General features: G+C 50.7%; 1 protein-coding gene across 2 annotated transcripts in view; it reads right to left on the minus strand.

Moving 5' to 3' along the window:
• Positions 1-12,561, minus strand: part of HS1BP3 (HCLS1 binding protein 3) — a 35,639-nt gene extending 23,078 nt beyond the window's left edge. For both annotated transcript variants that reach the window (XM_061210749.1, XM_061210750.1), the window contains exons 1-2: positions 12,469-12,561; positions 7,591-7,756 (exon numbers count right to left, since the gene is read on the minus strand). In XM_061210749.1, coding sequence (XP_061066732.1) covers positions 7,591-7,756; positions 12,469-12,500 — 198 coding nt within the window. In that variant the 5' untranslated portion in view covers positions 12,501-12,561. The remainder of the gene's footprint in view (positions 1-7,590; positions 7,757-12,468) is intronic.
• Positions 12,562-27,543: the final 14,982 nt, after the last annotated feature.

Here is a 27,543-nt window from a genome sequence, read left to right on the forward strand (position 1 = left end):
TTTACTCTGTATGAGAACACTCAGTGTGGTCTCTGCCCCCGAGGCTCCAGGTCTCCAGTTAAGGGAGCAGCGGTAGCACAGAGGGTCGTTGCCATCACTGTGGTCTGTATGAGCCAACACAGGCACTCAGAGAAGAGTCACTCACTCCACGCCACGCCCCACCTACAGCCCAGCGTCCTCCCTTGTCTTAGACTCCTCTGTGCTCTCCCCGCATGTTTGGCCAGTCTCCCTAACTCCTCCGTGGGAGCATCGATTATGAAGACAGATATTCCCACTTCTCCCAAGCCAGGGCCATGAACACAGCACACCACTGAAACACTGGTGTAGCTGACGGGCTGTGAGGCGTCTGGATGCATTCAGACAAGGGACACCTGGCAGCCCCATCGCACAGCTCTGCTGGAGCACGCAGCCCCGGCTAACCTGCATCATCCTCAGAGCCCCCAGCCCATGAGGGTTCCAGATGCTGGCAGGTGGCTGGGGCACTGGGGGAGTTCAGGAACCCCCCCTGGGGAGTTATCTAGGACAGGGGACTGTGGCCTGCAGTTGTCAACACAGAGCCTGGCCCGGGAGCTTTCCTGCGAACAGCTCTCAAGGAAAGGTAAGAGCATCCTTTCACAAAAGTGACGCAGGCTCCAACTCCTAGTGGTCCCGAACACCCGAGACTCCACCAGGTGGGGGTGGAGCGCCCTCTGCTGGCCTGACTGCTCCATGCAGGCCTGGCCACCAGACCCACCAGGACTCGGCTTCTGGGAGCTGTGGGTCTCCAGGGCACTGACAGCGTAGGCAGCCGGGGAGCTTTAAGTCTTGGGTGCCACCCCACGCAGGGCCCCCATTCACCAGTGTTCCAAAGCACGGGCTTCTACTCCTTTTGAGGAGTAGAACGCAAAATGCTCATTAGTTTTTTAAAGCTAAATCGTGAAACTTCAAAGAAAGTTCAGGTGTGGGGTTACACCCCTAGACCTCACAGGGAGTCAACGCGTTCTTTGCCCTCGCAGGTGGTTCAAAATGTTTGGGAAGAACCTCCACGCACAGGCACCTGTGCACACAGCTACCCGCAGGGCAAGGGGGTCACTGGTCAGGAGAAAGTGGCACTGGTGTGACACACATGGAGGTGTCAAAGAAGTCCCCACACACCCTCGCTCATAAGGCCAGCCAACACCTTATCAAGGGCCCCCGAGTGCTGCCTCTCTGTCTCGCCCACGGACTTGGGTCTCAGATATTTTCCTCTTTGCTCCTGTCCCTGAAAAACATGGGCGCGTTGAGCTCCATCTGGGTCAAGTCAGATTACCAGGAGCTGCAAATAACCCAGTAGAACAAAGCAGACCCAGAACCATCACCTGCCATTACGTTACACCTTGGTTCTCAACAAGAGTCTGTCCAAGAAGCAAACGAAAAACATCACACTCTTTTAGACACCTTCCAGGATGTGTTGAATGTCTCTTAAAGAAAGAACTGTGCCATAAACTTTAGTACCTTAGAAGCTGGTGTCTCCAAACTGGAAAAGGATATTTGTCATGCAATAAACATAAAGAATATATAAAGAATTCCTATACATAGTAAGAAAAAGACAGCCAATGGTTCAAAAGGAATTCCACAGAAGAAACAATGTTTCACAAACATTTGAAAAGATATTCAACCACATTAGTAATCAAGGAAATGCAGGCTAACACCTATCAATACAAGATGCACAAAATCAAAATGTCAGACAATACCAAGTATAAGTGAGCATATGAAACAGGGGCATTACACTATCTGCTAGCTGGTAGTGACCTCTGGAAAACAGTTGGCCTTGTTTGATGAAGTTAAAAGTGTGCATAGCCATATGGATCTTTTGCCTAAAGCATTATGTTTTTTCTTAATCTTACTAAAAATATCTTTTTTTCTTTCTGAATTCTCTCTTCCTTTAACTACAACATTGACTTGTTCATTTCAATTTTAAATCCATCCTTCTTATTCTCTTCTGATAATGGGATTTGACTTTCTCTTTTTTAATGGGGATTTATTATCTCATCCAGCTGATCTGAAACATTTTAGTATCAAGATCCCATTACAAATTTATTGAGGACCCCAAAGAACTTTTGTTTATGTGAGCTGTAGTTATTGCTATTTCCCACATTAGAAATTATAACAGAAATTTAAAAAATAAAAATAAAAAAATAAAGAATCTGGTGTCTCTTCTGATAGGTCACCAGGGCTGGGTAACTCACTCTTTGCCTTTCTGTCTTGGCTGCCAGGAGACTCAGAACAAAACAGCCCCTTGCTCTGCTCTGAACCGCAGGACCCTTGCTCATTTTAACTTTCTCTCACAATCCTGTGGCCTGTCTCTCCTGGGCACATCTCCAGACCTTTTTACAAGAAGCCAAAGGTAAATACTAAACGAGTGAGTTTGTGATCTTGCCCCTTCCTGAAATTCTCAAGCCCCTGAGCCCCCCCCTCTTCCCTCGGCCTCGGCTCCTTCTCCATGACTGTCCCAAGGTGCTAGCGTCCCCAGGCTTTCCTCCTCAGCCCGAACCTCATGCCCACATCCACTCTCTGGGCAACTTCATCTGCTCCCAGCCTTTCAGCATCACCTGCAAGCGGCTGCCTCCCAAAGCAGCCCCTTGGGCCTGACCCCGCCCCGAGTTCCAGCCTCACGTATCCATCAGGCAAACACTTCACACTGGAAACGCCCTCCTTCCACCTGCCCCTCTGCAGCAGCCCTTTATTTCAGTGGGTCAGTTAATTATGTGCATGTCACCTTGGAAATACTTTCAACTCTCTCCCTCCCTCCTGTACCACCCACCTGGGGCATTACTCTACCAGCCTCCTCACTGGGCTCCCTGTCCTCTGCCCTGTTCCTTCCAATCCAGCTCCACTCTCCACCAGACAGGCAGTGAGAGACAACAGGACCATGTCATTCCACTGCTTAAAGCTCCTGCCTGACTGCCAGACAGGTCGGGCTCCCTGCACGCCCTCTATGACCTGGATCCTGCCCGTCATCGCCCTCCTCTTCTCCCACTTCATCCGGGACGATACTCAGCTGCTCACAGCTCCCCACACGATACCCTGTTTCTAGCCTCTGTGCCTTTGCTTAGGCTGTGCCTTCTGTCTGGGGCACCCTTCTCCCCTTCCGCTGTTCTTAGCTCCGTCTGCTTTTTAAATTTTTTTTTTCCTATTGCAGTAACACTGATTTATAACATTATACAAGTTTCACGTGTACAACATTACATTTCTACTTCTGTATATGCTATGGTGTGCTTACCTCCAAAAGTTTGGTTTCTATCCATCACCATACAGTTGTCCCCCTCTACCCATTTCACCCTCCCCTCTGCCCCTTCCCCTCTGGTAACCGCTACTCTGTTCTCTGTATCTACCTGGCTTTGTTTGGTTTGTTCACATTTTGTTTTTTATTTTTTATATTCCACACGTGAGTGAAATCATACGGTATTTGTCTTTCTCTGCCTGACTTAATAGGATACCCTCAAGGTCCATCTGTGTTGCTGCAAATGGCAAGATTTCATCTTCTTATGGCTGAGTAGTATTCCATTGTATGTAAGGACCACAACTTCTTTATCCGTTCATCCACTGATGGGCACTTAGGTTGTTTCCATGTCTTGGCTATTGTAAACAGTGCTGCCATGAACACAGGAGTGCATATATCTTTTCAAATTAGTGTTTTTGTATTCTTTGGATAAATACCCAGAAGTGAAATTGCTGGATGATATGGCAGTTCTATTTTTTTTTTTTTATTTATTTTTTAGCCACGCCATGCGGCTTGTGGGGTCTTAGTTCCCCAACCAGGGATTGAACCCGGGCCCTTGGCAGTGAAAGCGTGGAGTCCTAACCACTGGACCGCCAGGGAATTCCCTATTTTTAATTTTTTAAGGACTCTCCATACTATTTTCCATAGTGGCTGCACCAATTTACATTCCCACTAACAGTGTAGGAGGGTTCCCTTTTCTCCACACCCTCATCAACATTTGTCATTTCTTACCTGTTTTGATAATAGCCATTCTAACAGGAGTGGAGCAATAGCTAACTCTGGCATTTCCCTAATCATTAGTGATGTTGAGCATCTTTTCATGTGCCTATTGGCCATCTGTATGTCTTCTTTGTAAAAATGTATATTCAGCTCCTCTGCCCATTTTAACTTGGATTGTTTGGTTTTTTGTTGTTGAATTCTATGAGTCCTTTACATATTTTGGATACTATTAAAATGTGTAATATCGGATATATGAGTTTTATCTCCTCCCATTCGGAAGCTTGTTTTTTTGCTTTGTTGATGGCTCCCTTTGCTGTGAAGAAGCTTTTTAGTTTGCTGTAGTCCCATTTGATTATTTTTGCTTTTTGTTTTCCATGCCTGAGGAGACATATACAGAAAGATATTGCTAAGACTGGTGTCAAAGCTAATCTTGCCTATGTTTTCTTCTGAGAGTTTATGGTTTGAGTCTTACATTCAAGTCTTTAATTCATTTTGAGTTGATTTTTATGTATGGTGTGAGACAGTGGTCTAGTTTCATTTTTTGCATGTGGCTGTTCAGTTTACCCAAAACCATTTATTGAAGAGACTATCCTTTCTTCATTGTATGTTCTCTGATCTTTTTGTCATAAATTAATTGTCCATTTGCATGGATTTATTTCTGGGCTCTCAATTCTGTTCCATTGATCTATGTATTTGTTTTTCTGTCAACACCATGGTGTTTTGATTACTACAGCTTTGTAATACAGTTTGAAATCAGCGAGTGTGATACCTCCAGCTTTGTTCTTTTTTCCCAAGAAAAAAGATTTCTTTTACTATTCAGGGTCTTTTGTGGTTCCATATAAATTTTAGATTTTTTGGTTCTATTTCGGTGAAAAATGTCCTTGGGATTTTGATAGAGATTGCACTGAATCTGTTGATTGCTTTAGGTAATATGTACATTTTAACAATGTTAATTTTTCCAATCCATGAGCATGGAATATCTTTCCATTTGTTTGTGTCTTCTTCAATTTCTTTCAACAGTGTCTTATAGTTTTCAGTGTACTTGGTTAAATTTATTCCTGGGCATTTGTTGTTGCTGTGGTGGCTGTAAATGGGATTGTTTCCTTAACTCTCTTTCTGCTCGCTCATTGTCAGCACAAAGAAACACAACTGACTCTTTTTTTTAATAAACTTATTTATCTATTTATTTATTTTTGGCTGCGTTGGGTCTTTGTTGCTGCACGCGGGCTTTCTCTAGTTGCGGCGAGCGGGGGCTACTTTTCATTGCGGTGCGTGGGCTTCTCACTGCGGTGGCTTCTCTTGTTGCAGAGCATGGGCTCTAGGTGCGTGGGCTTCAGTAGTTGTGGCACGCGGGCTCAGTAGTTGTGGCACGTGGGCTCAGTAGTTGTGGCTCACGGGCTCAGTAGTTGTGGCTCACTGGCTCAGTAGTTGTGGCTCGCGGGCTTAGCTGCTCTGCGGCATGTGGGATCTTCCCGGACCAGGGCCTGAACCCGTGTCCCCGGCATTGGCAGGCGGATTCTTAACCACTGCGCCACCAGGGAAGTCCACAACAGGTTTTTGTGTGTTGATTTTGTGCCCTGCAACTTTACTGTATTCATTTATTATTTCTAATAGTTTTTGGTGGCATCTTTAGGGTTTTCTATATATAAAATCATGTCATTCACAAACAGTGAAAGCTTTACTTTTTTCTTTTCCAATTTGCATGCCTTTTATTTCTTTTTCTTCCCTAACTGGTGTAGCTAGGACTTCCAATACTATGCTGAATAAGAGTGGAGAGTGAGTGGAGCCTGGTGGGCTGGAGGGAGGAAGGGAAAAGAAGGGGCAGAAAAAAAAAAAAATAAAGAGTGGCGAGAGTGAGAATTCTTGTCTTATTCTTGACCCTACAGGGATAGCTGTAGGTTTGTCATATATAGCCTTTATTAATGCTGAGGTACATTCCTTCTATACTCATTTCATTGAAAGTTTTTATAAATGGGTGTTGACTCTATCTCTATCTCTCTCTCCTGCTTCTGGGACACCCATTATCCTAATGTTGCCCTTCCTAAAAGACTTCGATAATTCTTGTAGAATTTTCTCTTTTTTTTTTTTGGATCTTAATTCTCTCTCCTCTTCTAACTGTATCATTTCTAGATTTCTATCTTTGAACTGGCTAATTCTCTCTTCCATATGGTCTGCTCTATTTCCAATCCTTTCTGATGCACTCTTCATCTTGCTTACTGAGTTCTTCAGATCTAGAATTTCTGTTTGGTTCTTTTATAGAGTTCCGGTCTCTTTGGTAAAGTATTTCTTCTGATCATTAACTTCATCCCTGACGTTCACTGAACCGCCTTTCTGAGTTTTCTTATAGCCCGTTGAGCTTCCTCTTGACAGTTATTTCGAATTCTCTATCAGATTGCACTGTTCTGTGACTTTAAATCTGGTTTCTGGAGAATCACCGTTTTATCTTTGTGATGCAGTGTTACTGTGGTTCTTCATGGTGCTTGATGAGTTGCTCCTCTGCTGGTACATCTGAAGCAGCAAACACCTTTCTTCTTTAGGTAAAGCTTTTTTTTTTTTTAAACTTGATTCCAACTATCCAACAGGTTAGAGGCTTTTCTTTTCTTTTCTTTTCCATTAGGTGGCGCTACAGCACAAGTTTTTGGTTTCTCTTACCTGAGCTGCCTCTGGTTATATTAGAGGATTGGCACTTTCCAGCCTCCACTGCCCTTGTCAGAGGTGCTGCCTGGTGCCCGCATTGTCACCGCTTGTGCCTCCATGGTTGCTGCTGTCACTGTTGTTGCTGCCTGGGTCAGCAGGGTGGTGGGCACTTCTGCTGTGTCCAGGATCTTGAGTCACAGGCTCTGCTTCCACTGGACGGGGTGGAGCTGGGGTCTCGGGCACCTCTGCCGTGTCTGGGCTTGTCAGGTTTAGGGATGCCGCCACTGTGGGTCGGGGAGAGGGGGCCAGACTTGTGGGCAGCTCTACAACTGGAGGGACGGTGTTGCAGGCCCTGCTGCCCAGTCCCCCGTGGCTGCAGGCGCTGCTGAGGCCCGGAGGCTGGCGTTGTGCGTGCTGCCTCCCTGATGCGGCTGGGTTCTCTGGGGCCGCGGGCTCGGCCTCCGGGGCCGCGGATCTGGGACTGCACACACCACCTCCACTGTTCCCTCAGTTCCGCCTCCGTTGTATGTTCCAGTCCGCCCACCTCTAGATGGACAGATGTGCGAGACTGTTTGGGATGTTTCACTGGCTGCAGACTGAAGGGGAGTGACAAAGGGAGTGTCTCGTCCGCAGTAATGCTGATGTCTCCACCTGCTCTTCAAAACACAGCTCAGCCCTGACCTCTTCCGAGACATCTTCCAGAACCCTTTCCCTAGGATGGGTTAGGTGCCCCTTCTCTACACTCCCACAGTCCTCCCCTCCCCTTGGGCTCCTGTCTCTTTACAGGTCTGTCTCCCCACAGACTGTAAGCATCTGGTTCACCAGTGTCCTTACCGCCAAAACGCTCTGGCACTGTCAGGCCGAGTGAGCGTTGGCTAGAACACTGCTCGCACCCCGATGCTACTTGCACCCTGGCAGCAGGTGTGTCTGCCCAGCTGGACCCCCGGACCCTGGGCACCCTCGGGAGCATCCTGGCAGAGCCCCCAGCTCACCAAGAACTGGACGACATCCTCAGGCCTGTGCTTGGCCGACTTGAATGCAGCCAGCCGGGTTACCACCAGGATCTGGTACTCCACATGCCCTGACATCATCTTGCCCCGTACCTCCTGGTGCTGGGGCACGGTCAGGTCCAGGCCTGTGTGGACATTCTGAACTCGCCTGCCAAAGGGAAAGAAGGCAAAAGAAGCTCAGGTTCAAGTCAGCAGGCTTCCTGAGTGAAATGCAGGCCAGACCTCAGATGGCCCAGCAGGCTGGGTGCAAGGCTGCTCCACTGGCCATTCTCTGTGGTCCTGGCTCCCCACCCCGCTGCAGGCCAGCCCCTCATAAAGCCTGGCTTCCCAGGCCCCAAGCCTGGGCCCTGCCTTTGGGTCACCCAGGAACAATGGGCTGTCCCCAGCAGGAAAACAGGTGACAGCAGAGAAGATGGGGCTCACGGAAAATCACAAACAGCTAGGTGTCTGACAAAAACCCAGCACAAGAGCTCCTGCAGGATTTGTGGGGATGGCATTACAGGGGTTCTGTTCAAACCAAGGGAAGTGCCTGGCTTTGGGCACACAATACAGGAATGAAACGCCACCAGGAATCCGGAGAGAGAAACGTATCTCTTCAGCTAACTGGAGAGCAGCAGAGCTGCTACAGAACCTGCCCAGCTGGGGGAAGATGGAAAGGGCACTGGATACCAGGCCATCATTTGCACTGGGGCCTCTGCAAGGCACTGATAAGGCCTGCTGTATGAGGCTTTGAGAGGATACTCAGCAAAACATTACAGCTCTTGGAGGATTTTTAAATGCTATAAAAACGTAATGAATCACACGATGAGCAAAGAAGTTATGAAGTGTTTCCTCCGAGGTGAGAAAAAAGGTTAAATGTATTCCTCATTCTATATAAGGGTATAATGGAGACCCATGCACACAAACATACATCACACAAGCACCTATGACAGGATACACCCCGCATACAGTTATCAGGGTCGAGACCTACTATGTGCCGGGCGGGACTTTCAGAAGATAGGAAAGGGGAGGGCCCGAGGGGTGGGGCTACTGGCGCTAAGACTGTGTCTGGGGCGAGGCCCTTTCCCTCTCTGCAACTACGTCCCAATCCATCGGATGACACCCTGCCCCCAGCACTACACTCCTCCCCTTTCCACACCAAGCATGTGACACTGTCACCATGATGCCGTTTGTCACCAACTGGGAGGACAGCCCACCACGTAGCCACATAGTACTAAGCATTCAAACCCCTACACACACAAACATTTTCACAGGGTGTAAGGCATGCGAAAATGAGCATCAATCACTTAGAAAGGCCCGGGCAAGCCTGCCTTCAGGCAGGTGTTGAATGAACCCAACATATGTGCGAGACGGAAAAACACCAATCAGCCCTCTTTTCCTTTTGCCAGTAACCAAATGAGCGTTCCTGGCCTTGCACCAGGTACAGACCCGGCTGCTCCTGGCGCTGCGCCGGTGTTACTGTTAGGAGCGCAGGAGAGCAGAGGGGACTGAAGTCGAGAGGCGGGCGTGAAGCAGCCGCGCTACCGGGCTCTGTTCTAAGCACCTGCCTGTCTAAGACACTCCCGCCGCCCTCAGCCCTACCGAGGGTCACTACCACTCAGACCCACTTAAAGTCAGAGAAACAGACACAGAGGGGAGTGGGGAGTCACCTGTCCTTGGGCTCAGCAGAGGTGGAGGCAGGGTTCACTCCAGGCTGCCGGCCCCTCCCCGCTGACTGGCACCTCCTATCAGCCCAGCTTGCTCCTCCAGGACCTGCCTCCGTGACCCCTCCCCCTTTCTACTGTCCCCTCCCCCACCGTCCTGTCGCGCCGCCCCACTGCCGGGATCACGCCCTTGGCCTCAGCTCCCCTGCCCTCACCCCTAAACCCTCCCATTCTCCGCGTCCCTTGCACCTGTGTCTGGCAGCTGCATGTCACTGGGATAAATGCACAGACGTGCTGACTGGTCCCACCTGAAATTCACGGCCACAACCTGCAAGCTCCAGCGTGGGGCCTGGCAACCCCACCTCGGTCTCGACCTGGGGTTCTCAAAGTGCGGCCCCTGCAGCATCAGCATCACCTGGGAACTTGTGAGAGTGGCAGATCCAGGGTGCTGAATCAGTCTTCATGTTAGCAAGTCTTCCAGGGGACTCCCACGCACCTGAGCCTAACCCACTCTCTCTCCCACTCCCCTAGGCCCCCAAGGAAACTTTTCCTGTAAAGGGCCAGATAGTAAATATTTTAGGCTTTGCAGGCCATAGGGTCTCCATTACAACTTCTCAACTCAGCCGCTGTAGAGCGAAAGCAGCTAAAGACAGTACATAAACTTTATTACAAAAGTAAGTGGTGGGCAGGATTTGGCGCATGGGTGTAGTTTGCCCACCTATGCCCCAGACCAAACTTCTCAAACGGTAAAGTGCATCCAAGTTGCCTGGAGATCTTGTCAATATGCAGCTTCTGATGCAGCAGGGCGGGGGCAGGGCCTGAGAATCTGCATTTCTAACAGCTGTCATGTGATGCTGATACTACTCCACGTGGTTAAACCCTAAGGTTAATTCTCCCTCTCCTCTTACTCCAGCGGCACCTGACCGTCCCTCTCTGCTCCTTGAAACTCTGTCTTCATTGCTCCCGGGACCCCCTCTCTCTCCGTTCTCCACCCTCCCTGGCCACTCCTGCTCAGCTTGCCTGGATGGTCCTCCATTCCTCTTTCTGCTCTGGACTCTCCCCTCAAGGCCACACTCCTTCTCCCAGCTGCCTGCCCGACATCTCCACTTGGCTGTCAACAAGCTTCTTCATGAACGTGTCCAGACACACGGTGATTCTCACCTTCCTAAACCTGCTCCATCCATAGTCTCCCGACTCGGCCCATTGCAACCTCCCTCTTTCAGGAACTCAGGGCAAGTCTTGCAGTCAATCTTGACTCCTCTTTCTTGTTCTCACGGCCCACATCTAGTCATCAGCAAACCCTGAAAGCTGTACTGTCAAAATGCAGCCAGAACCCAGACATTTTGCACCCCCTCTGCCACCATCAGCTCTCACGTGGATCACTGCCCGAACGGTCTCCTTGCTGCACCCTGCTCACCTACCTTCTGTCAACAGAGCGGCCACATGACCTTTGTGAAATCCACGCCAGGTCCCACCTCACCCAGAGCCTCACCTCAGCCTGGGAGGCCCGTCCTGACGGTCCCCGGCCTCCAAGCCCCCAGCTCTGCACCACATCACCTAACGCTCTCCGCGGCTCACGGCACTCCAGCCACCCTGGCCTCCTCGTTGGTGCCCAAGCACCTCTCTGCCCCAGGACATTGGCTCCTGCTGTCCCCTCTTCCTGGTACACTCTTTCTCAAGATTTCTCTTGCGTTTGCCAGGAGTCTGCCCAACTGCCACTCTCCGTCAGAAAGACACTCCTGGGCCACACCCAGGAGCATTCACTCCTCCTAGCACCCTATTTCCCTACCACTTTATTTTCCTTCACACCATTTATCATCCCTGACACACCATATATTTACCTATTGTCCATCTGCCCCACGAAAGCTCACGAGAGGGACTTTGTGTTGTTCACTACTGTATCCTACTAGAACCACTCTCCTGGCCTTCACCGCCAGCACCCGCATCTGTTAAGGAGCCCTGCCCAGGTGGGGCAGTGAGGGAAGCCACCCAGCCCCTTCCCAGGCTCCCGGCACCAAGGTCACACCCCCACTGGTCTGCTGCTGGCCCTGCTCACACCTGCCAACCTCAAAGCTCCTTTCTGCAGAAAAGGACACTGAGGCTCAGGGAGAGGAGGTGATGCAGGTGGCCCTGGGGAAAACTCTTCTGCCAGCGAGGACACGAGCAGCAACCATGCAGAGGAGACCGAGCCGGTTCTGATATCAGGGTTCACTTAAAGAATCGTACGTACTTTTCTAGACCTGAAGCCACAGGGATGTTCAGATTACTGCTGGAAAAATAACATTCATTTATGTAAGAGGTTGATGTCTTAGCCCAAGATGCTGGGTAGGGGGAACAAGGGTGGAGTGGATGAAAATACTTGCAGTGAGTCACTTGACAGATGTTAGAAAGGGAGAAAGAGTAAAACCATGACCATCCCAGCCTTTCCAGGATCCGTCTTGCACTGGGTTCCCCAGGCCTGGGTCAGGGTGGGCCCACCCTGCATCCTCCGCCTCCAGGGACCCTCTGCAGGCCTTTGCGGTAACTGCACTTTTCCTGAGCTACCTGTTTGAGCAGCTGCCCCCTCTTCTCTCCCCTTCACCTGATTAACCTCCACTCCTCCTGCAGCAGGGGGACCTCATGCACCCCCTCCCGGAGCCGGGGTTACCTCCGGCCCTGTGTTCCCATGGCAACCTGAACCCACTACCCGCCCATGCAGCATCTGTCCCCCGAGGGTCTGCGTTCATCCCTGTTTCCCCTGCAGGGCCGAGCCTTGCCTGATTCACCCCGTCCCCAGTGCCGTGCCCGGGGCCTGGCGCACGGTGAGCGCGGACAGGATGCATAACTCGATCTTCGAAAACAAAGGAAGACAGGTGGACGTGACAGGAAAGGGGGGAGGAGAGCCCTCCCTTTGCCTGCTGGCCGGGACCAGCCAGTCCAGGCCTTCCACTGGGTTTTGGGTGAGTTCGTTACCCTCTAGGGACCTCAGTTTCCCCATCTGTAAAACGGGGGGGGGCGGGGGGAGGGGGACTCGCCGCCGCCCGCCTCTCCCGCTGGGCGGTGGAGGGGCCGAGCCCAGGTCAACGGCCGGCGCGCTGGGGACGCCGGGTGGCGGGCGGGATCGTCGGGACCGGCCGCCTCCGCCGGCTCCTCCACCCCGGGCGCATCGGGCCGCGGCTCCCGGGCACCCGACTGCACGTTGCCCGAGACGCGACGCCGGGCGCGGGGTCTGGCTCACCTGGAGGTGACGAGCACCGCCGGGGACTGCATGACGGCGAAGCTCCGGGCGGGGCGCGCGGTCACGAGACTCGCGGGCGCCGGCGTCGCCGCGTCCCGGGCCCTGGCCCGCCGCCTAGTGGCCACCGCGCTCGGCTGCAGGCGGAGCCTTTCTGGAACTCTGGGCGGAGACTCAGGGCTGAGAGTCTTGCGCGGGCTCGTTCCTGCTGGAGGCCCCGGCCGAGCTGAGCGCGTCCCCCCGCCCGAGTGTCCTGAACCATCCAGAGGTTTGGGTCTGATGTCCCAGCGTTAGTAGTGACAGCGCCCGTTTCACTCTTAGGAGTGCCCAGAGTGTCCCGGATCAGACACTCCTGAAATTATTTGGTTCTCCTAACTTGGGGAGAACGCCGGGGAAACAACGCAGCGGTGCTCACGGCCCCAGGGTTGTTCGGAGAGAAGTTAGGAGAGTCCAGAAAACAAGATAAATCAGACCCCTCTGTAGAGCGAGGGGTGGTGATCCAAAGAAACCAAATGATCCAGGTGACCCAAATCAGCCTGACCCCCGAGGCCCTCCAGTGGCTTTCTGTTAAAATGGCCTACAGGGCCTTCCCAACAAAAGCTTCTGAGAACTCTGTGTCTTTCTTCTCGCTCACTAAGGAAATGTTGTTGTGACGCTTGTTAAAACAGTAAGGAGGACTTTATTCACGACTATGGCAACAGGGGTCAAGACTGACCCAACGGGGAGAGAGTTCATGCTCAACCCTGAATACAGCAGACAGTGGGGTTGATAGCCACGGAGCAGGGAGGGGCTGACAAGGGTAGGGGGATTCTTGCTGAAAGCAGGCCAAGGGCTTAGACATCCAAGGCGGGGGATGAGGACCTTGATCAGAGACCAAGGGTGATCAGATATCAAGGGTGGGGATCCTCTCTAAACTGACTTAGCAGGATTCTTGCTAAGACTGGGCTGGGCAGGCCAAAGACTGGGCAGAGACCAAGGTCAAAGGCCTAGCTGAGAAGAGGGCTCAGAGGAGCCTAAAGTTTGGTCAAGGAGAGGGTCTTTGTTGCCCAAAGTTTCCCTCCCAGAGAGCTGCAAAAGCTCTCTCCCCCTCTGTGTGTGCAGACCCGTCTCTCCACGTACCCACTCCTCCTTTCCTCCCCTCCTAACGACACCCGCTCCCCATGCCGCTCCCTGGCAAGAGGAGGTGGGGCTTCTGCTTGATGGAATTTTCCCAAAACACCAGCCCCCTGCCCCAGCTGCACTGCCCTGGAACTCTGATCAACCAATGTCCCAGCCCTTTGCAACTACCTGTAAAACACTTAGCCCCGGTCCTGGCCCACAGTGACATTTAATCAGTGTGAATGTTTGTTGCTCTAACGTTTAGCGACTAAAATGACAGGTCTCTCTGCTCTGCTTCTGCTACAAGTCAGACTCCATCACAAAACTACTCTCCTCGCTCCCTCGTGGCCTTTCCATTGATTCATTCATTCATTCAATTGTTCGTGCATTCATTCAACGTTATCTACTGAGCTGGGCCCGTGTTCTGGGCCCTGTGGAGGCTCTGGAGCCATTTAGTGGCTAGGACGCTGCAGCCCTGTGCTCCCACAGTGCGCCCACGGACCTGCTCCCTCAGCTTCCCCTTTCCGACCCTCTCTTCAGGGTCTTTGGGGAGCCACTGCCTTGGAGGTGACGGGGCCCCTGGCCTGCCTCTGATGGCTGCCTTTGGGTCCACAGCTGGGGCCAGAGCAGTGAGGTCAAGGGGCCAGTTTCCCTCAGAGAAGGCTTACGGGTAGAGGTGCGCTGGACATAATAGACCCTCTCATCAGAGATTCAACTGTCCATGGGGTGAGAAACGGAGGTTGTGTCTCCTGCCACAGTGGCTCAGAAAGTGAAAAGCTCAGTCTGGAAACAGGGCCAGGAGAAAAGTGCAAATCGCCACCGGTATTCTGTGCTCTGTCCATGAGAGCCCCGCTGACAGAGAACAGCAGAAGCTGGGCTTAGCGGTATCAGATGTGCGATGGGGTAATGTGCACCGTGTTTCCTACAGGAGGGGCAGCACAGTGTCCCTGTGGACCTCGGCTTCCCACCCACCACCCCACCAGCATCGTTATTATCTGTATTGGAGTCAGATTTTCGTGAAGAAATCCTACAGTGAAAAGTTTTGAAAAATGAATCACTTTCCCCACTTTATCTCTTAATAAATATATATGTTCATATGCTTGAATGGCTTGTTTCAAATTTGTTTGTAGACAAGATGAGCAATAATGAACAGAAGGATGAGTGAGTGAAAGGGCTGCAGGAGCACCCCATCTGCTGTCTGCTCTGCCTGCCCGCCTGCCCGTCTGTCTGTCTGCAGGGCAGAGTTTGAGGTAGCAGACGGCCCCCGTGTCTAGTTTAAATTGACATGTCCCACTTCAAAGAAGGCAGAAAGGGCATGAGCCTCGGCACCCCAGGAGTCCGGCGCAGCGCAGCCCTTGGGAAGGGCCAGCCCGTCAAGCGGTCACCACCGCACAGACACTTGTGGGCCATACACCATGTGCTGGGCGCTGAGAGTGCAGTGAACAAGGCGCAGTCACTGCCCTCAGCGAGCTTCTTTGCCCTTATACAAAGAAGGGCAGGGGTCAGAGAGGGGTAGGGGTCAGAGAGGACACTCTAAAGGAGCCAAAGTCCAAGGTTAACCTGAAGAGTTAAGAAGGAATAGGATGCAGTAGAAGGAATATCATCTATGAAGTCCTGGAGACAAGAAGGAACAATTCAGGGAACAAGTTGGGGAGGGAGCTCAAGGGGGAGGACAGGCATAGACAGCCATGTGCGCCAGGCTGAGCGCTTCACGCTGACCCTGAGGCCAACTCGAGGCCACCGCGGGACTGCAAACATCGGAGTGGCCCGACCAGCTCTGCTGCCGACATCGGTTTGGAACATGGGATGCTGGAGGTGGGAAGGGGAGCAGAACTGCAGAACAATCCAGACTGGGGACAATGGTGGCACAAATTAGGGTGAGGGCCCCCCAGGTGGAGAAGAGGGCACAGGTGAGACAGAGACTTAGGAACTGGAACTGGACAAGACGGAATCGAGCGCACGTGGGCGGGAGGAGTTGAGACGCTGCTTCAGTTCGGCTCCTGGGAGTAGCCGGACGGTGGTCCATTCTCTGGGGCAGGGCACCTGGAGGAGGGACGCATTTTGGGTGGGATGATGAGTTCTGTGTTGGACAGGTGGTGTTTGAGGGTGTGGGGACATTGAGGTGACTGTGGCTCTGGCCCCCAGGAGGCAGGCCTGGCTGGAGACCCTGATACAGGGGTCACAAAGCTATGGGAGCTGAGAGTAAGGCTGAGCCTGTGGAGAAGACAGCCCAGGAAGGTGCAGAGAAGCACGCATGTTCCAGGGCAAGCACAGGTCGGGGCTGCGAAGAAGGGGACTCTGTGTCACCGCTGGGGCTGGTGGCACGCCGGTCACCCATGACTTGCAGACAAACGAGCCTCACCCCTGGCACCAGGGTTCCCAAGTGCGTGCCACAGGGGGACTTGGCACACCTGGTGCCTGCCGAGAATCCCACTGGTTCCCCGTGAAAGAGTGACCCCGTCCCCTAGGGCAATCCCATTTTCTGCCTCATTCCTCCCGCCCATACGCACTCGATTCCGTCTCATCCAGTTCAAGGTCCTAAGTCTCTCTCTCACCTGTGCCCTCTTCTCCAGCTGGGTGGCCCTCACCCTAATTCGTGCCACCACAGTCCCCAGTCTCGATTGTTCTGCAGTTCTGCTCCCCTTCCCACCTCCAGCATCACATGTTCCTCTATTGAGGCAATCCCATTTTCTGCCTCAATCCCATTTTCTGTCCCACGTGCCCCTATGTGGCTCCAGCGGATAATTGTATACAATGCATGGAATGTGGAATCTAAATCTGATATTTTCTGCTTCCTGCCTGACTCAAGGACCCCTTCCATGGCTGAAGCCACAGTAACGCAAACCACATTGCCTAGGATCTTACAGTCCCCCTTCCCGCTGCCCTGGGAGGAACGCTCTGGGCCTCAGTCATCCCCCAGGGAAGTCGCTGGACCTCAGGGCAGCGTGGTCAGTTAGAGACACCACAGCCCACAGGGAGACTGATCTGAGCTCTGGCCCTGCAACACACCAACATTGCCCTGGTTTCTGGTGGGGTGGGTCTTCTGGGGACCTGCTGATTTGTCTCTGTCCTCTATAGTGATGCTCTAGTGCTCCAGGGGGCTGAGCACCCCAAATCTAGCAAGACCACCACCTCATTTGTCACTCAACAAATGCTCCTGGGCACAGCTCTGGGCCTGTGACCTCTCCAGGCCCTGGGGATGCAGAAGGCCTCCCTGGCGGGGCTCACATACCACTTAGGACAGTTGGAGATGTCCAAACGAGTACAGGCCCAGGGTGCATGGAGAAGGGCATAATATAACCAACTCAGCCAGGGGTTGAGGCATACAGGGGTTCTTCCAGGAGGAGGTAGTGCCAGACTCAGGGTATGAAAAAGCGGGTGCTGTCTCTTTGAGCCCTGGTTTTCTCATTGGTGAAATGAGCATGATGGAAATCTTTAATTCACAGCACTGCTGTGAGTTAAATGAGATAAAATGTGACTGAAATGAGAGGAAATTCAGACACTGTAGATGAGCTACCCCAAAGCCATTCACAGCCCCTTCCTCTTTGCCTTACTACCATAGAGGTGAGACAGTTAAAGCATTCATGCTCCCAGCCTCCCTTGTGGTTAGAAGGTGCCATGTGACATAATTCTGGCCATACACACAGAAGTTCCTGCAGAGGTTTTACCTTGCTAGGAGAAAGCTCTTTGTACCTTTCTTATCTTCTGCCTAGAAAGGAGATAAAATGCTGGAGAGACAGCAGCCATCTTGTGACAATGAGACACAAACGTGAAACTGGGGCCCACACGTGGAGGATGGAAAAGGCTGGGGACCTGATGGCACATGAACTACCATACCAGCCCTAGACTTTCTTGGGACTTCTTGTGTGAGTGCTTAAACCACTTGAAGCAGGGTTTTCTGCAATGGATTCCTTATTGGTACAGTCATGAAGTACTTACATGAGGCCTGACCTAAAAACTGTTCAATATGGGGTAGGGATGATTGAGGAGGAGGAAAAGAAGAGGTAAAGTATTTTCTAGGTGGCAGTGCAAAGCCAGGGTGTCTCCAGAGAACCACCGTGTGGTTGGGGAGCTGGGGAGAAGCATGTGGGGAGGGGTTCCCTCCCATGTGGGGAGGGGTTCCCTCCCGTGTGGGGAGGGAAGCGTGTGGGAGACGAGGCCATGCAAAACTCTTTTGTGTACCACTCGAAAGAGTTTACATTTATCCTGAAGCAGAGGGTGGACTCACAGAATGAACAAAAGGGCAAGAGTATTTCAGGGGGACTGGGGTGTGATGAGCCATGTCTGCCTAGGAAGATGACAGCGGAGTCAGGGAGGGCCCAGGAGGGGACTGGAGGTGAGTAGGTGAGGACAGTGAGTGTGGCACCCTCTTCCAGAAGCTTTTTTGTTTTTTTTTTTAATATATTGTTTTATTTTCACAATCACTTGAAATATTTTATTAAAGAAACAAAGCAACTTAGCTAAAAATGTTTATTAAAGGGGACAACATATAGTAGTATAGTTAAGGCACATGACAAAGTTTTGGCATTAAATCTCGAGAAAAGGAATACAAATTATCCCAGTAGACTTCGGAATCTATTTCATTAGTCCAAATAGTTTTTTTTAATTTTTTAATATTTATTTATTTAGTGGCTGCCCCACGTCTTTAGTTGTGGCATGCAGGATGTTCAGTTGCGGCATACATGTGGGATCTAGTTCCCTGACTAGGGATCGAACCGGGGTCCCCAGCATTGTGTACAGAGTCTTAACCACTGGACCACCAGGGAAGTCCCTCCAGATAGTTTTAATACAATGTTTCGATAGCACCAGATAACGCCTCTCAGATAAGGCACAATCTTCACCATTCAGAAGCTCCATTCTGAAGCAGAGGAGGCAAGCCGAGGATTTTCTAGAACTATTATACAGAAATAATTCATGCTTGTTGCTGAAAAACTAGAAAATATGGATAGTAAAACATAAAATAAAAAGCACCTCTCATTTGATACCAGACGTAACAATTATTAATGTTTTTGTTGTTCTTGCCCTCCTGACATTTTTTCTATTCCTATGTATAAGAAATTAGCTTGTTTTTTTTGGCTGCGTTGGGTCTTCGTTGCTGTGCGCAGGCTTTTCTCTAGCTGCGGGAGCGCGGGCTACTCTTCATTGCGGTGCGCGGGCTTCTCATTGCGGTGGCTTCTCTTGTTGCAGAGCACAGGCTCTAGGCGCGTGGGCTTCAGTAGTTGTGGCGTGAGGGCTCCATAGTTGTGGCTCACGGCCTCTAGCGCGTAGGCTCAGTAGTTGTGGTGCATGGGCTTTGTTGCTCCGCGGCATGTGGGATCTTCCCGGACCAGCGATCGAACCCGTGTCCCCTGCATTGGCAGGAGGATTCGTAACCACTGCCCCACCAGGGAAGTCCCTAGCTTTTCTTTTAAACAATACATAATCTTACTGGCTATACTGTTTTGTAACTTGCTTTTTCATTTACTACCCTGTAAACATCTTTCCATGTTAAATTTCCTGCCGAACCATCATTTTAAATGATTACTTAGAATATTGTGTACAAATGTACCATAACTTACTTGGCCAGTCCTTAAGCTACTTGTATACGATGGAAAGGTGGCATGTGGGTGGTGGGAGATGACTGGGTGAGCTTTGAAATGCTGGCTGATATTTGAGCCAAATACATGAGGGGGAAGTTTGGAGGGAAAGTGCTAGAGTGTCAGAAAACACTTTGGTGAGTCTCTGTGTACTTTGTTGAGGGAGGGAGGGTCTCGGGAGATTGGGAGAATAGAAATGAGGCCCAGAGTTTAATATCTTTGTGTTATGAAATAAAAGAAATTTGGGGGGAGTTATCTACCTGAGCTCTGGGAGAGATGAATGGGGGGGCCCCCAGCCACGTGGAGAAGGCCCGTTCTGCTCTGTAACCCAAACCCTCACAAGCCACCATGCACACCAGTCTTGGGGAAATGATCTTTGAAATAATGGAAGGAAATGGCACCAGGTGTGGGATGCAGAGTTCACAGCACCACAGTTCCAAAAAGTGACAAGTCAGCAGCAATTAGGAAGGAGCATGGATTGAAAGGTGACTGTGGAAGCACAGGCTCCAGGGAATCCTCAGGAATTCTCACTGCCTGGTCACAGCAAATCCAGCTTTTTTGTTTGGATATTAAGGAAAAGAGGACCTCAGAAGGCTGAGAACTTGGGCACACAGGGTTGCAAAATTTATTCCATGGCTTTGACATCTGCCACCAAACTGTCCCAGAAAGGCTGGATGAAGTGTGCCTCCCAAACCTTTTCCAGCCCTGGATTCATTTTCTCAAATCCTCTTGACTTTGTTAAGTGAAAAATGATATTTCTTGTTTTAGAAGTACATTTATTTGATTACTAGTGAGGTTAAATACGTTTTTACCAGTTTGTTGGTTTAGAATGTTTCTTTCTAACTCTCCTGTTTATTTCCTTTGTACATTTAAAAAAGCTCTTATTCTTGTTGATTTGTAAGGATGCTTTATATATTAAAGGTACTAACACTTTGTGATATTATCCCTTATTTATTTTTTAATATTTTCCCCCTAAGTGTTTATTTTGAAAAAATTTCAGATTCACAGCAAAGTGGAAGGGTTCATACTACATCCATACACCCTTCACCTAAGTTGGGTTCTGTCTGAAATGGAACCAGCAGGAAGGTCACCTGGACGTAGTGGAGGTAGGGGGCTGGATGGAGGGAGCTGAGTGTGATGCAATCACAGCAGAGGCCCCAGGCTATCGCAGGGGGGAGCTGGGCTGAGACAAGGGGATGGACCTTTATACCCCGGACATCGGACATCGACCAGTCTCGGATGTGGGCCGTCCCAGGAGGGGCCCGACCTTGGATGAGGCAGCTCTCTTCAGCCAAGATGAGCCCCAGGAAGGACTGAGCAGAGAACTGCTCAGCAGCAGGGAGAGGGGGATGAGCACTTCAGTCGTGGAGAGGGGAGTGGGCTGCATGTCTCAGATGCACTGCAGAATTGTTAACATTGCCATGTTTGCTTCATCCTTTCTCTCTCTCTCTGTCTCTGTTTTTCCTGAAACATTTAAGAGTTGGCTGTAGACATCATGACGCTTCATTCTATTGATAAATACTTCAGCGAGTCATTTCTTAGAACCTGAACATTCTCCTTCATAACCACAATGCCATAGGCAGGAAATTTGACATTGACACTATACTATTACCTAACATACAATCATATTCCAATTTGCTCAGTTGTCCCAATAGTGTCTTTTATTTACAGCTGCTTTCCCCTCCCTCCGCTTCCCATCAAGAATTGGATGGGGCTTCCCTGGTGGCACAGTGGTTGAGAGTCTGCCTGCCAATGCAGGGGACGCGGGTTCGAGCCCTGGTCTGGGAGGATCCCACGTGCCGCAGAGCGGCTCGGCCCGTGAGCCACAATTGCTGAGCCTGCGCGTCTGGAGCCTGTGCTCAGCAGCGAGAGGCCGCGATAGTGAGAGGCCCGCGCACCGCGATGAAGAGTGGCCCCCGCACCGCGATGAAGAGTGGCCCCCGCTTGCCACAACTAGAGAAAGCCCTCGCACAGAAACGAAGACCCAACACAGCCATACATACATACATACATAAAAAGAATGTAAGTAGACAAGAATAGCATTAAAAAAATTAAAAAAAAATTAAAAAAATTTTTTGAAAAAAAAAAAAAAAGAATTGGATGGAGGGCTGTGCATTGTATTTAATTGTCATGTTCCTTTAGTCTCTTTTATTCTAACAGTTCCCGGGCTTTTCCATCATCCACAACGCTGACATCTTTGTGGGGCCCACACCAATGGGTAGGATGCTCCTGGGTTGGGATGTGTCTAATTAATTTCATGGTTCGATGCAGGTTACTATCTGGCAGGAGCACTATGCTGGTGACCACATCAGGTGACACATGATGTCAACGTCCCCATGATTGGTGATGTTGAGTTGGGTCAGTTGGTCAAGGTCCATTCTGTTTTTAGAATTTTTTTACATTCAGGTTTTAAGATTTTTATGTAGTTCCAACCATGGACATTTCTCTTGGTGGTTGTTTTTACAATGAAATTATACTTAGAAAAGCGTTCCTTACCCCAGACTGTATAATATTCACATATTTCCTCCAAATATGTTTTCTCCAATCAATTCCTTGATTCACTAGGAATTAATTTTGGTTTATGTCAAGAGACAAGGGTCATTTTTGTTTTTCTCAAAATACTTAGTCAAGTACCCAGTATCATTCATTAGTAAGTTTCATTGAGTACATCATCCTTTCCTCCATTGGAATTGTCACCATTATTGTATTATAAATATTTACAAACATCGTGATTTGCTTCCGGACTCCCTATCCTGTTGTTCCGATCTGTCAATTCCACTTCAAGCGCTACATGGGAATTCGTTTATATTGAAATCTGATAATGAAGCTCTCCAAGGAGGATTAATTGTTTCATGATGTAAAAATGCGAATCTGTTTTTAGACAGAGCAGAAAGAAGTGAGAGAGATCCCTGAGGAGGTAAGAGGGCTGGGATACAGAGCATGGGTGGAAGGACAGTGACAGACACAGTGACACCTGGACAGACACACGTCCACCAGTGTGGCTTGACCATTTGTGTGGGTAGCTGAGAGTCTGCTCCTTGCTCTCTCTACTCTGCCCTCCTTGTATTACAGCATTCAATATTGCGGGCATCTTTCTGTTGCACAGAAAGATGCCCGCAATCTAGCTCATTCTTATAATAGGGGAAAAGCAATCCACGTGAGGGTGTATCATACTTTATTTTGTCATTACCCTATTAAATGCCATTTTGGTCATTTCCAGTTTTCACTATTACCTCAATTTTAAAAATCCTTGTATGTTTATCTTCACTTGTGTGAGTATACCTGTAACAAATTAAATTTCTACAACTGAAAGTGCTGAATGAAAGGATTTCCTTCTTTAAAATATTGCTGCTGTCACAGTGCTCTTGGAAAAATCTCTCTGAACTTATATTCCCACCAAGGGTATGTAGAATGCCCACTTGTTTCTCCTCTCACCAATAATGGATTTTACATTCTTCAGTTTTACTGACCTGAGAAGTAAAGAAAAATGGCATCCCACTATTCTTTTAATTTGCAATGATTTGCTGGTGACTTTTGGGATTTTGATTTTGTCACCCTATGTTTTCCTAACTCTTTCAGATTTGTGCCCCCAGCAATCAGGAATAAGCACTTTGATCAGAGTTCTCCAACTCTTTATCCAAGCCAGGAAAAAATGTCTGGGAGGACAGAACCCAGCTGGGGCTCTGCCCTAAATTAAGGTATTATTTAGAGGTGGATCAGCTACCTAGGAAAGTGGGAAGCACACGGGGGTTGCCGTGGCTTAAGGCCAAGTCCCCAGTTTTGTAGGTAGCCTCACCCTTTGCAGGGCAGCCTCAGAGACTAGCCTCCTGAAGATCTCACAGATGCCTTTGCCATGTGGGCCAGAAGACTTGAGACAGGCCACCCAACTTGGTGACACCAGGTCCCTGGGTCAGCCCCGTGATGCTCCTGCCCGACTCTCTGCTGTGGGAACCATGAGACATTTTGGTCCCAATGTCCTCATCCTCTGGGGCGTCTGCAAAGTCTCACTCACATCCTGGATTGGGGGACACAACTTCTGGGTCCTCCAACTCTGCTCCTGACGTCTGTTAGCACCTATCTTCCCAGGCAAAGAGGACAGTTTGTTTCCCTACTCATTGTGTGTCTAGAACAGAAACCCTGGGCTCCTATCTGACCAAGACTGGAGGACTGGGCATTCCGAATCACTGCACATTCTAAGAATTACCAGTTTTTATTCCAAAAGGAGTTTGTTTTGTTTTAATCTTATGCGTCCACAAAGGTCTCCAAGAAAAATCTAATGGAGACACAACTTCAGACTAGTGATATTCATAGAGGGGAAATGCCTCAAAGACAGTGGCCGTACAGAGGAGACTGGATGGACAGGTTAGATTAGCCTTCCAACTGGTTAAACCAGGACTTACTTAATTAGAAAACTGTAAAAGCCACCATTTATTGAGCCAGGCACTATGGTAAGGACTTTACCTACTTTGTTTCCTTTATTCTTAGGCACACCTGACAGGTAGGAATCCCTGTCTCCATTTAAAGATGGAGGTTGACTGGTTAATTAACGTAATCAAGGTCACAAAGCTGGTGCACTGCAAAGGTAGATTGGAAGCCAGGTCTTTATCATGACCCCATATTCTAGTTTCTTTCCTGACCTCAGCGGAGGTGTGTCATCCTTGTCCCCTCAATTCCCAGGATACCTTAGAGCTCCAGGTAAGCTGGTTCAACTGCAGGGTGCGGGTGCAGGGGTTCCTGAGTCTTCTCCCAGACTGGCCTGGTCTGTAAATCCGAGCAGCAGGGAGTTCAGCCACACTGTGATGCTGTTATACCAAGTGACCAGCAGATGGCAGTATCCGCCAGACTGCTGCCATTTGTCCCAAACCCAAGGAAGGGCTCTGAGAGGTCCCCCGTGAAACTTCTGGAAAAGAAGCTATCTCACTCCCTTCTTCTCGGTCCCTTCCCCTCCCCACTCAAAGGTAGGCCAAGCCAGTGGCCGAGGGCCGGGCTGCAGCCAACCCTGGTGTGGATGCCAGAGCTGTTGCCCTGGGTAACCTGGGAGGAGGCAGCCCTCCATTGAGCATGGGAAATGCTTCTGAGCCTGAGGAAGCCCAGACCTGGACATCAGATGGGACTGAGCCAGAACCCTGATGGGATCTTCCCATACCCACAGCCGCATCCCTGGTCTTTCTGGGGGAGATGGCTGCAGCACATGTCTTGCTGAATGGAGAGCAACAGCACCAGATGTGCTGGTAGGTGGCTCCCTCTGAAGTCTGTTGTCACCATCTTCCCTCCCCTGCCCTCCCAGGGACACCTTCTTGGGGCAGAGCTGCAGGCTAACCCTGCCTCCTCACCTAAAACCCTCTCCAGCTCTGAATCACAACAGCCATGGTAGGTCCAGACTGGGGGCAGGTTCCTGGCTGGGTCCCTGGCACTGGGCCCCATCCTCATATGCTCTCCACCTCTCACAGGTGGACCCTCGGTGGACATTTGATTGTCAACCTCACTGTGCATTTGGGGATCAAAAGCCAGGAAGGGCCAAGGGACTTGCGGTCCAAGGTTAGAGGCCAGATTTGAATTCTGGCCTCTTGACTCTCGGGAACCATCAACATCATAGCCAGCGGGCATCTGTTTTACCTTCCACAATAGTGCTGGGCTGCAGGGACCCAGAACCCCTAACAATGGACAGGGTGGAGGCTGAGCCCTCATCCATGCTCTTCCTCACCTTCAGGGTACCCAGGGCAGAGCTGGGAAGAGACCTTCTGAGCTGCACAGAGAGCAAAGGCACAGGATCACAGAGGGGCCCCATCATCCCTGGTGGCTGTGATGCCAAATGACAGGGTACTGATCCCTTTCCCTCCTTGGGGGCTTGGATGCCCTATGTGGGCAATGCAAGGTGTAGAGCAAGGCATCTCTAAGGAAACTTCTGATGCTCTTGTCATCAGACACGGGGCCTCGTGCCTGGTGTGGCAGGAGACACTGGCTCTAGACTGAGCAGGCTGCAGCGGGGGATGGGGGTGGGTGGGTCCAATTTCCAGTGGTTCAAGCTGGGAGAATCCAAGACCACCTTCCTAAGTGGCATCAAGCCAGTGTGCCAGCTCATGTTCCCAGGTGGCGTGCGAACTCCCATCAGCAGAGATGCCTTTGAGAGGTGTGGTGGCTCTCACGGGTCTCATGTGCAGACTTCCCCACCACCTTCAGAGCTATCAGAAGGCTGCCTGGGATTGGGAGGGAGTTCCCATCTCTGCAGGTATGCAAGCACAGCCCGGGTAGCAGTTTGTGATGAATCAGGCATAACATGAAAAGTTGGCCCAAATAATCCAAAATATTCCTTCAGATCCTTGGATTCTAGGACCTGAGTCAGAAACCTGGTGGTCAGAGAAAGCAAACAGCTTCTGCAAAGGACGGATGAGCGGCAAAGTGCTCTCCGAGGGAAGGATCTGGGGATGAGAACGTGAGGACAGCTCCTGCCCACCCCAGTCAAGAAACACCCCGCCCCCAACCAGGCTGCTTTTCCCCTCCTGCCCCTGTTGGAACCAGTCTCACCTCCCCTCTCTGAGGAGCTACCAGCTGAAGTCTGGCGCTCTTGGGAGACTGGGGGGGTGGTCTGCAGACTGATAAAGAACGGAAGTTGGAACTCCAGCCCCAGTTTTCTCCCAGCCTTCTCTAAACTTCCTGCACCGGCCCCTGAGCCTCATCCCCAGCTGCACAGTGACCACTGGGGCAACACAGAGGAATAGGAATCCACCTTCAAAGTGCACTTTGCAGCAGGTAGGATACAACTTCCGGGTCTCCAGGCTGGGACCACTAGCTCCCTCCTGCCTGGCCCACCTACCAAAGGCTCCCCGTGTCCCCCAGGAGGAAGCCCCAAGCGAGCCTGGGCCAGCCTGACACTGTGGCCCCAAAAGGCCACCTGCTCACCAGAAGGCCTCAGCTTCACAGAGTCAGGGATAGAGGGCTGGGAACTCCTGGTCTCATGTTCCTCTGTGCTCAGGGAGGGTGCTGCCTGCACTCCAGACTGATGCGCAGTCATGGGTCCCAAGGAAGCTCTGGACAGGGCATCCAGAGTCCTGGTCAAGTCAAGCCCTCACCGTGGGCCTGACTCACTAGGCCATCAGGTCACATCATGTAAACTTAGCCATTGGACCACGTGCTCCTACTAGCCCATCCTACTCTGAGCTCCGTGGCTTTTCCAGTCACGGGCAGGCCTTGGTGCTGGTGACGACAGAGTGTGTTCAGTGGCAGGTGTTGTGAGCTCCCAGCTGACGCCAGAGGCAGGAAGGAATCCCTAAGACGATGCTTTCATAATCCTCACCTGGACATGAGAGTTCTTTTTCTGCCAAGAATTTTCCAAAGAGCTTGCAAGGAAAGCCAGGACCCTCTGCCTCTCCACTGGAGTTGGGGAGAGCGTTGCAGGTCCAGCCCCCCACAATCTCACCTCCCCTCTGGGCAGCCAGAGGCAACCCTTTGCCCAGCCAAGCGTTGATGACTCCAGGCTCTGCCACTCACTAGGTGACCTGGGAAAGGGGTTAAATTTCTTTGCGACTCAACTTTCTTTGTCAATAAAATGGGAATAATAATACCTACCTCACAGGACACAGCAGTGGCGAGAATGAAGTGACATGAGTTATGTTAAGCAGTTGGCAGGACCCCTGGCACTTGGAGAAGAACCATCATTATTTGGTTAACGGTGACCATTATGAACAGTTATCATCATTATTTGAGAGGAAGGAAAGGGAGCCAGACATGGCCCAAGCTTCCCTCCCTCCCTCCCCTTCAGTGTGGCTGGTCAAAAAGGCCCCCCATCCCCCCTTCCCATCACTTTACTTTAAACCACCTAACAGTGCACTGTACATTCACGTGCATTTATGGATTTACGTGTTTCCTGTCTCTTCTGCCCTTACAAAAGCTCCATGCGTTTGTCCTGTGCCTTGCTGAATCCACAACACACGGAAGGCTGCTCACAGTATTTACTGGAAAGAAGGAACGAATAGAGGGATGGATAAACAATGAATGAATGCATTATTGCCTCACTTTACAGACCAAGAAACACAGGTGACAGCAGCTAAGGCCTGGCTCAAGCACACACAGCTGGTGGGTGGTGGCTCGAGCAGCAGCATACCACACCCCTCCTCCCAGCAGTCTCCTCCAGAGCCTTCCAGGGCCTAGAAACTACTTCTCTCTTGGCCATCATCTCCCTGGGGACCCAGAACAGACTAACAGAGGCAGGGCGACTGAGCCTCCTCTGTGCCAGCCTGTTATCCTGGACACACGCCACCTTCCTGAAGTGAGAATCTCCCCATTTTATAGATGAGGAAATTCAGTCTCAAAGAAGCTTAATGGCCTGCTCCCACAGGGACAGCAAGAGCATAGGAACCCCAACCCGTCCCTAATTCCTAAGCCCCAAGGTGACCTCAAGGCGGAG

This window comes from Eubalaena glacialis, chromosome 14 (genome assembly GCF_028564815.1).
Source record: "Eubalaena glacialis isolate mEubGla1 chromosome 14, mEubGla1.1.hap2.+ XY, whole genome shotgun sequence".
In the NCBI taxonomy this organism is placed as follows: domain Eukaryota; kingdom Metazoa; phylum Chordata; class Mammalia; order Artiodactyla; family Balaenidae; genus Eubalaena; species Eubalaena glacialis.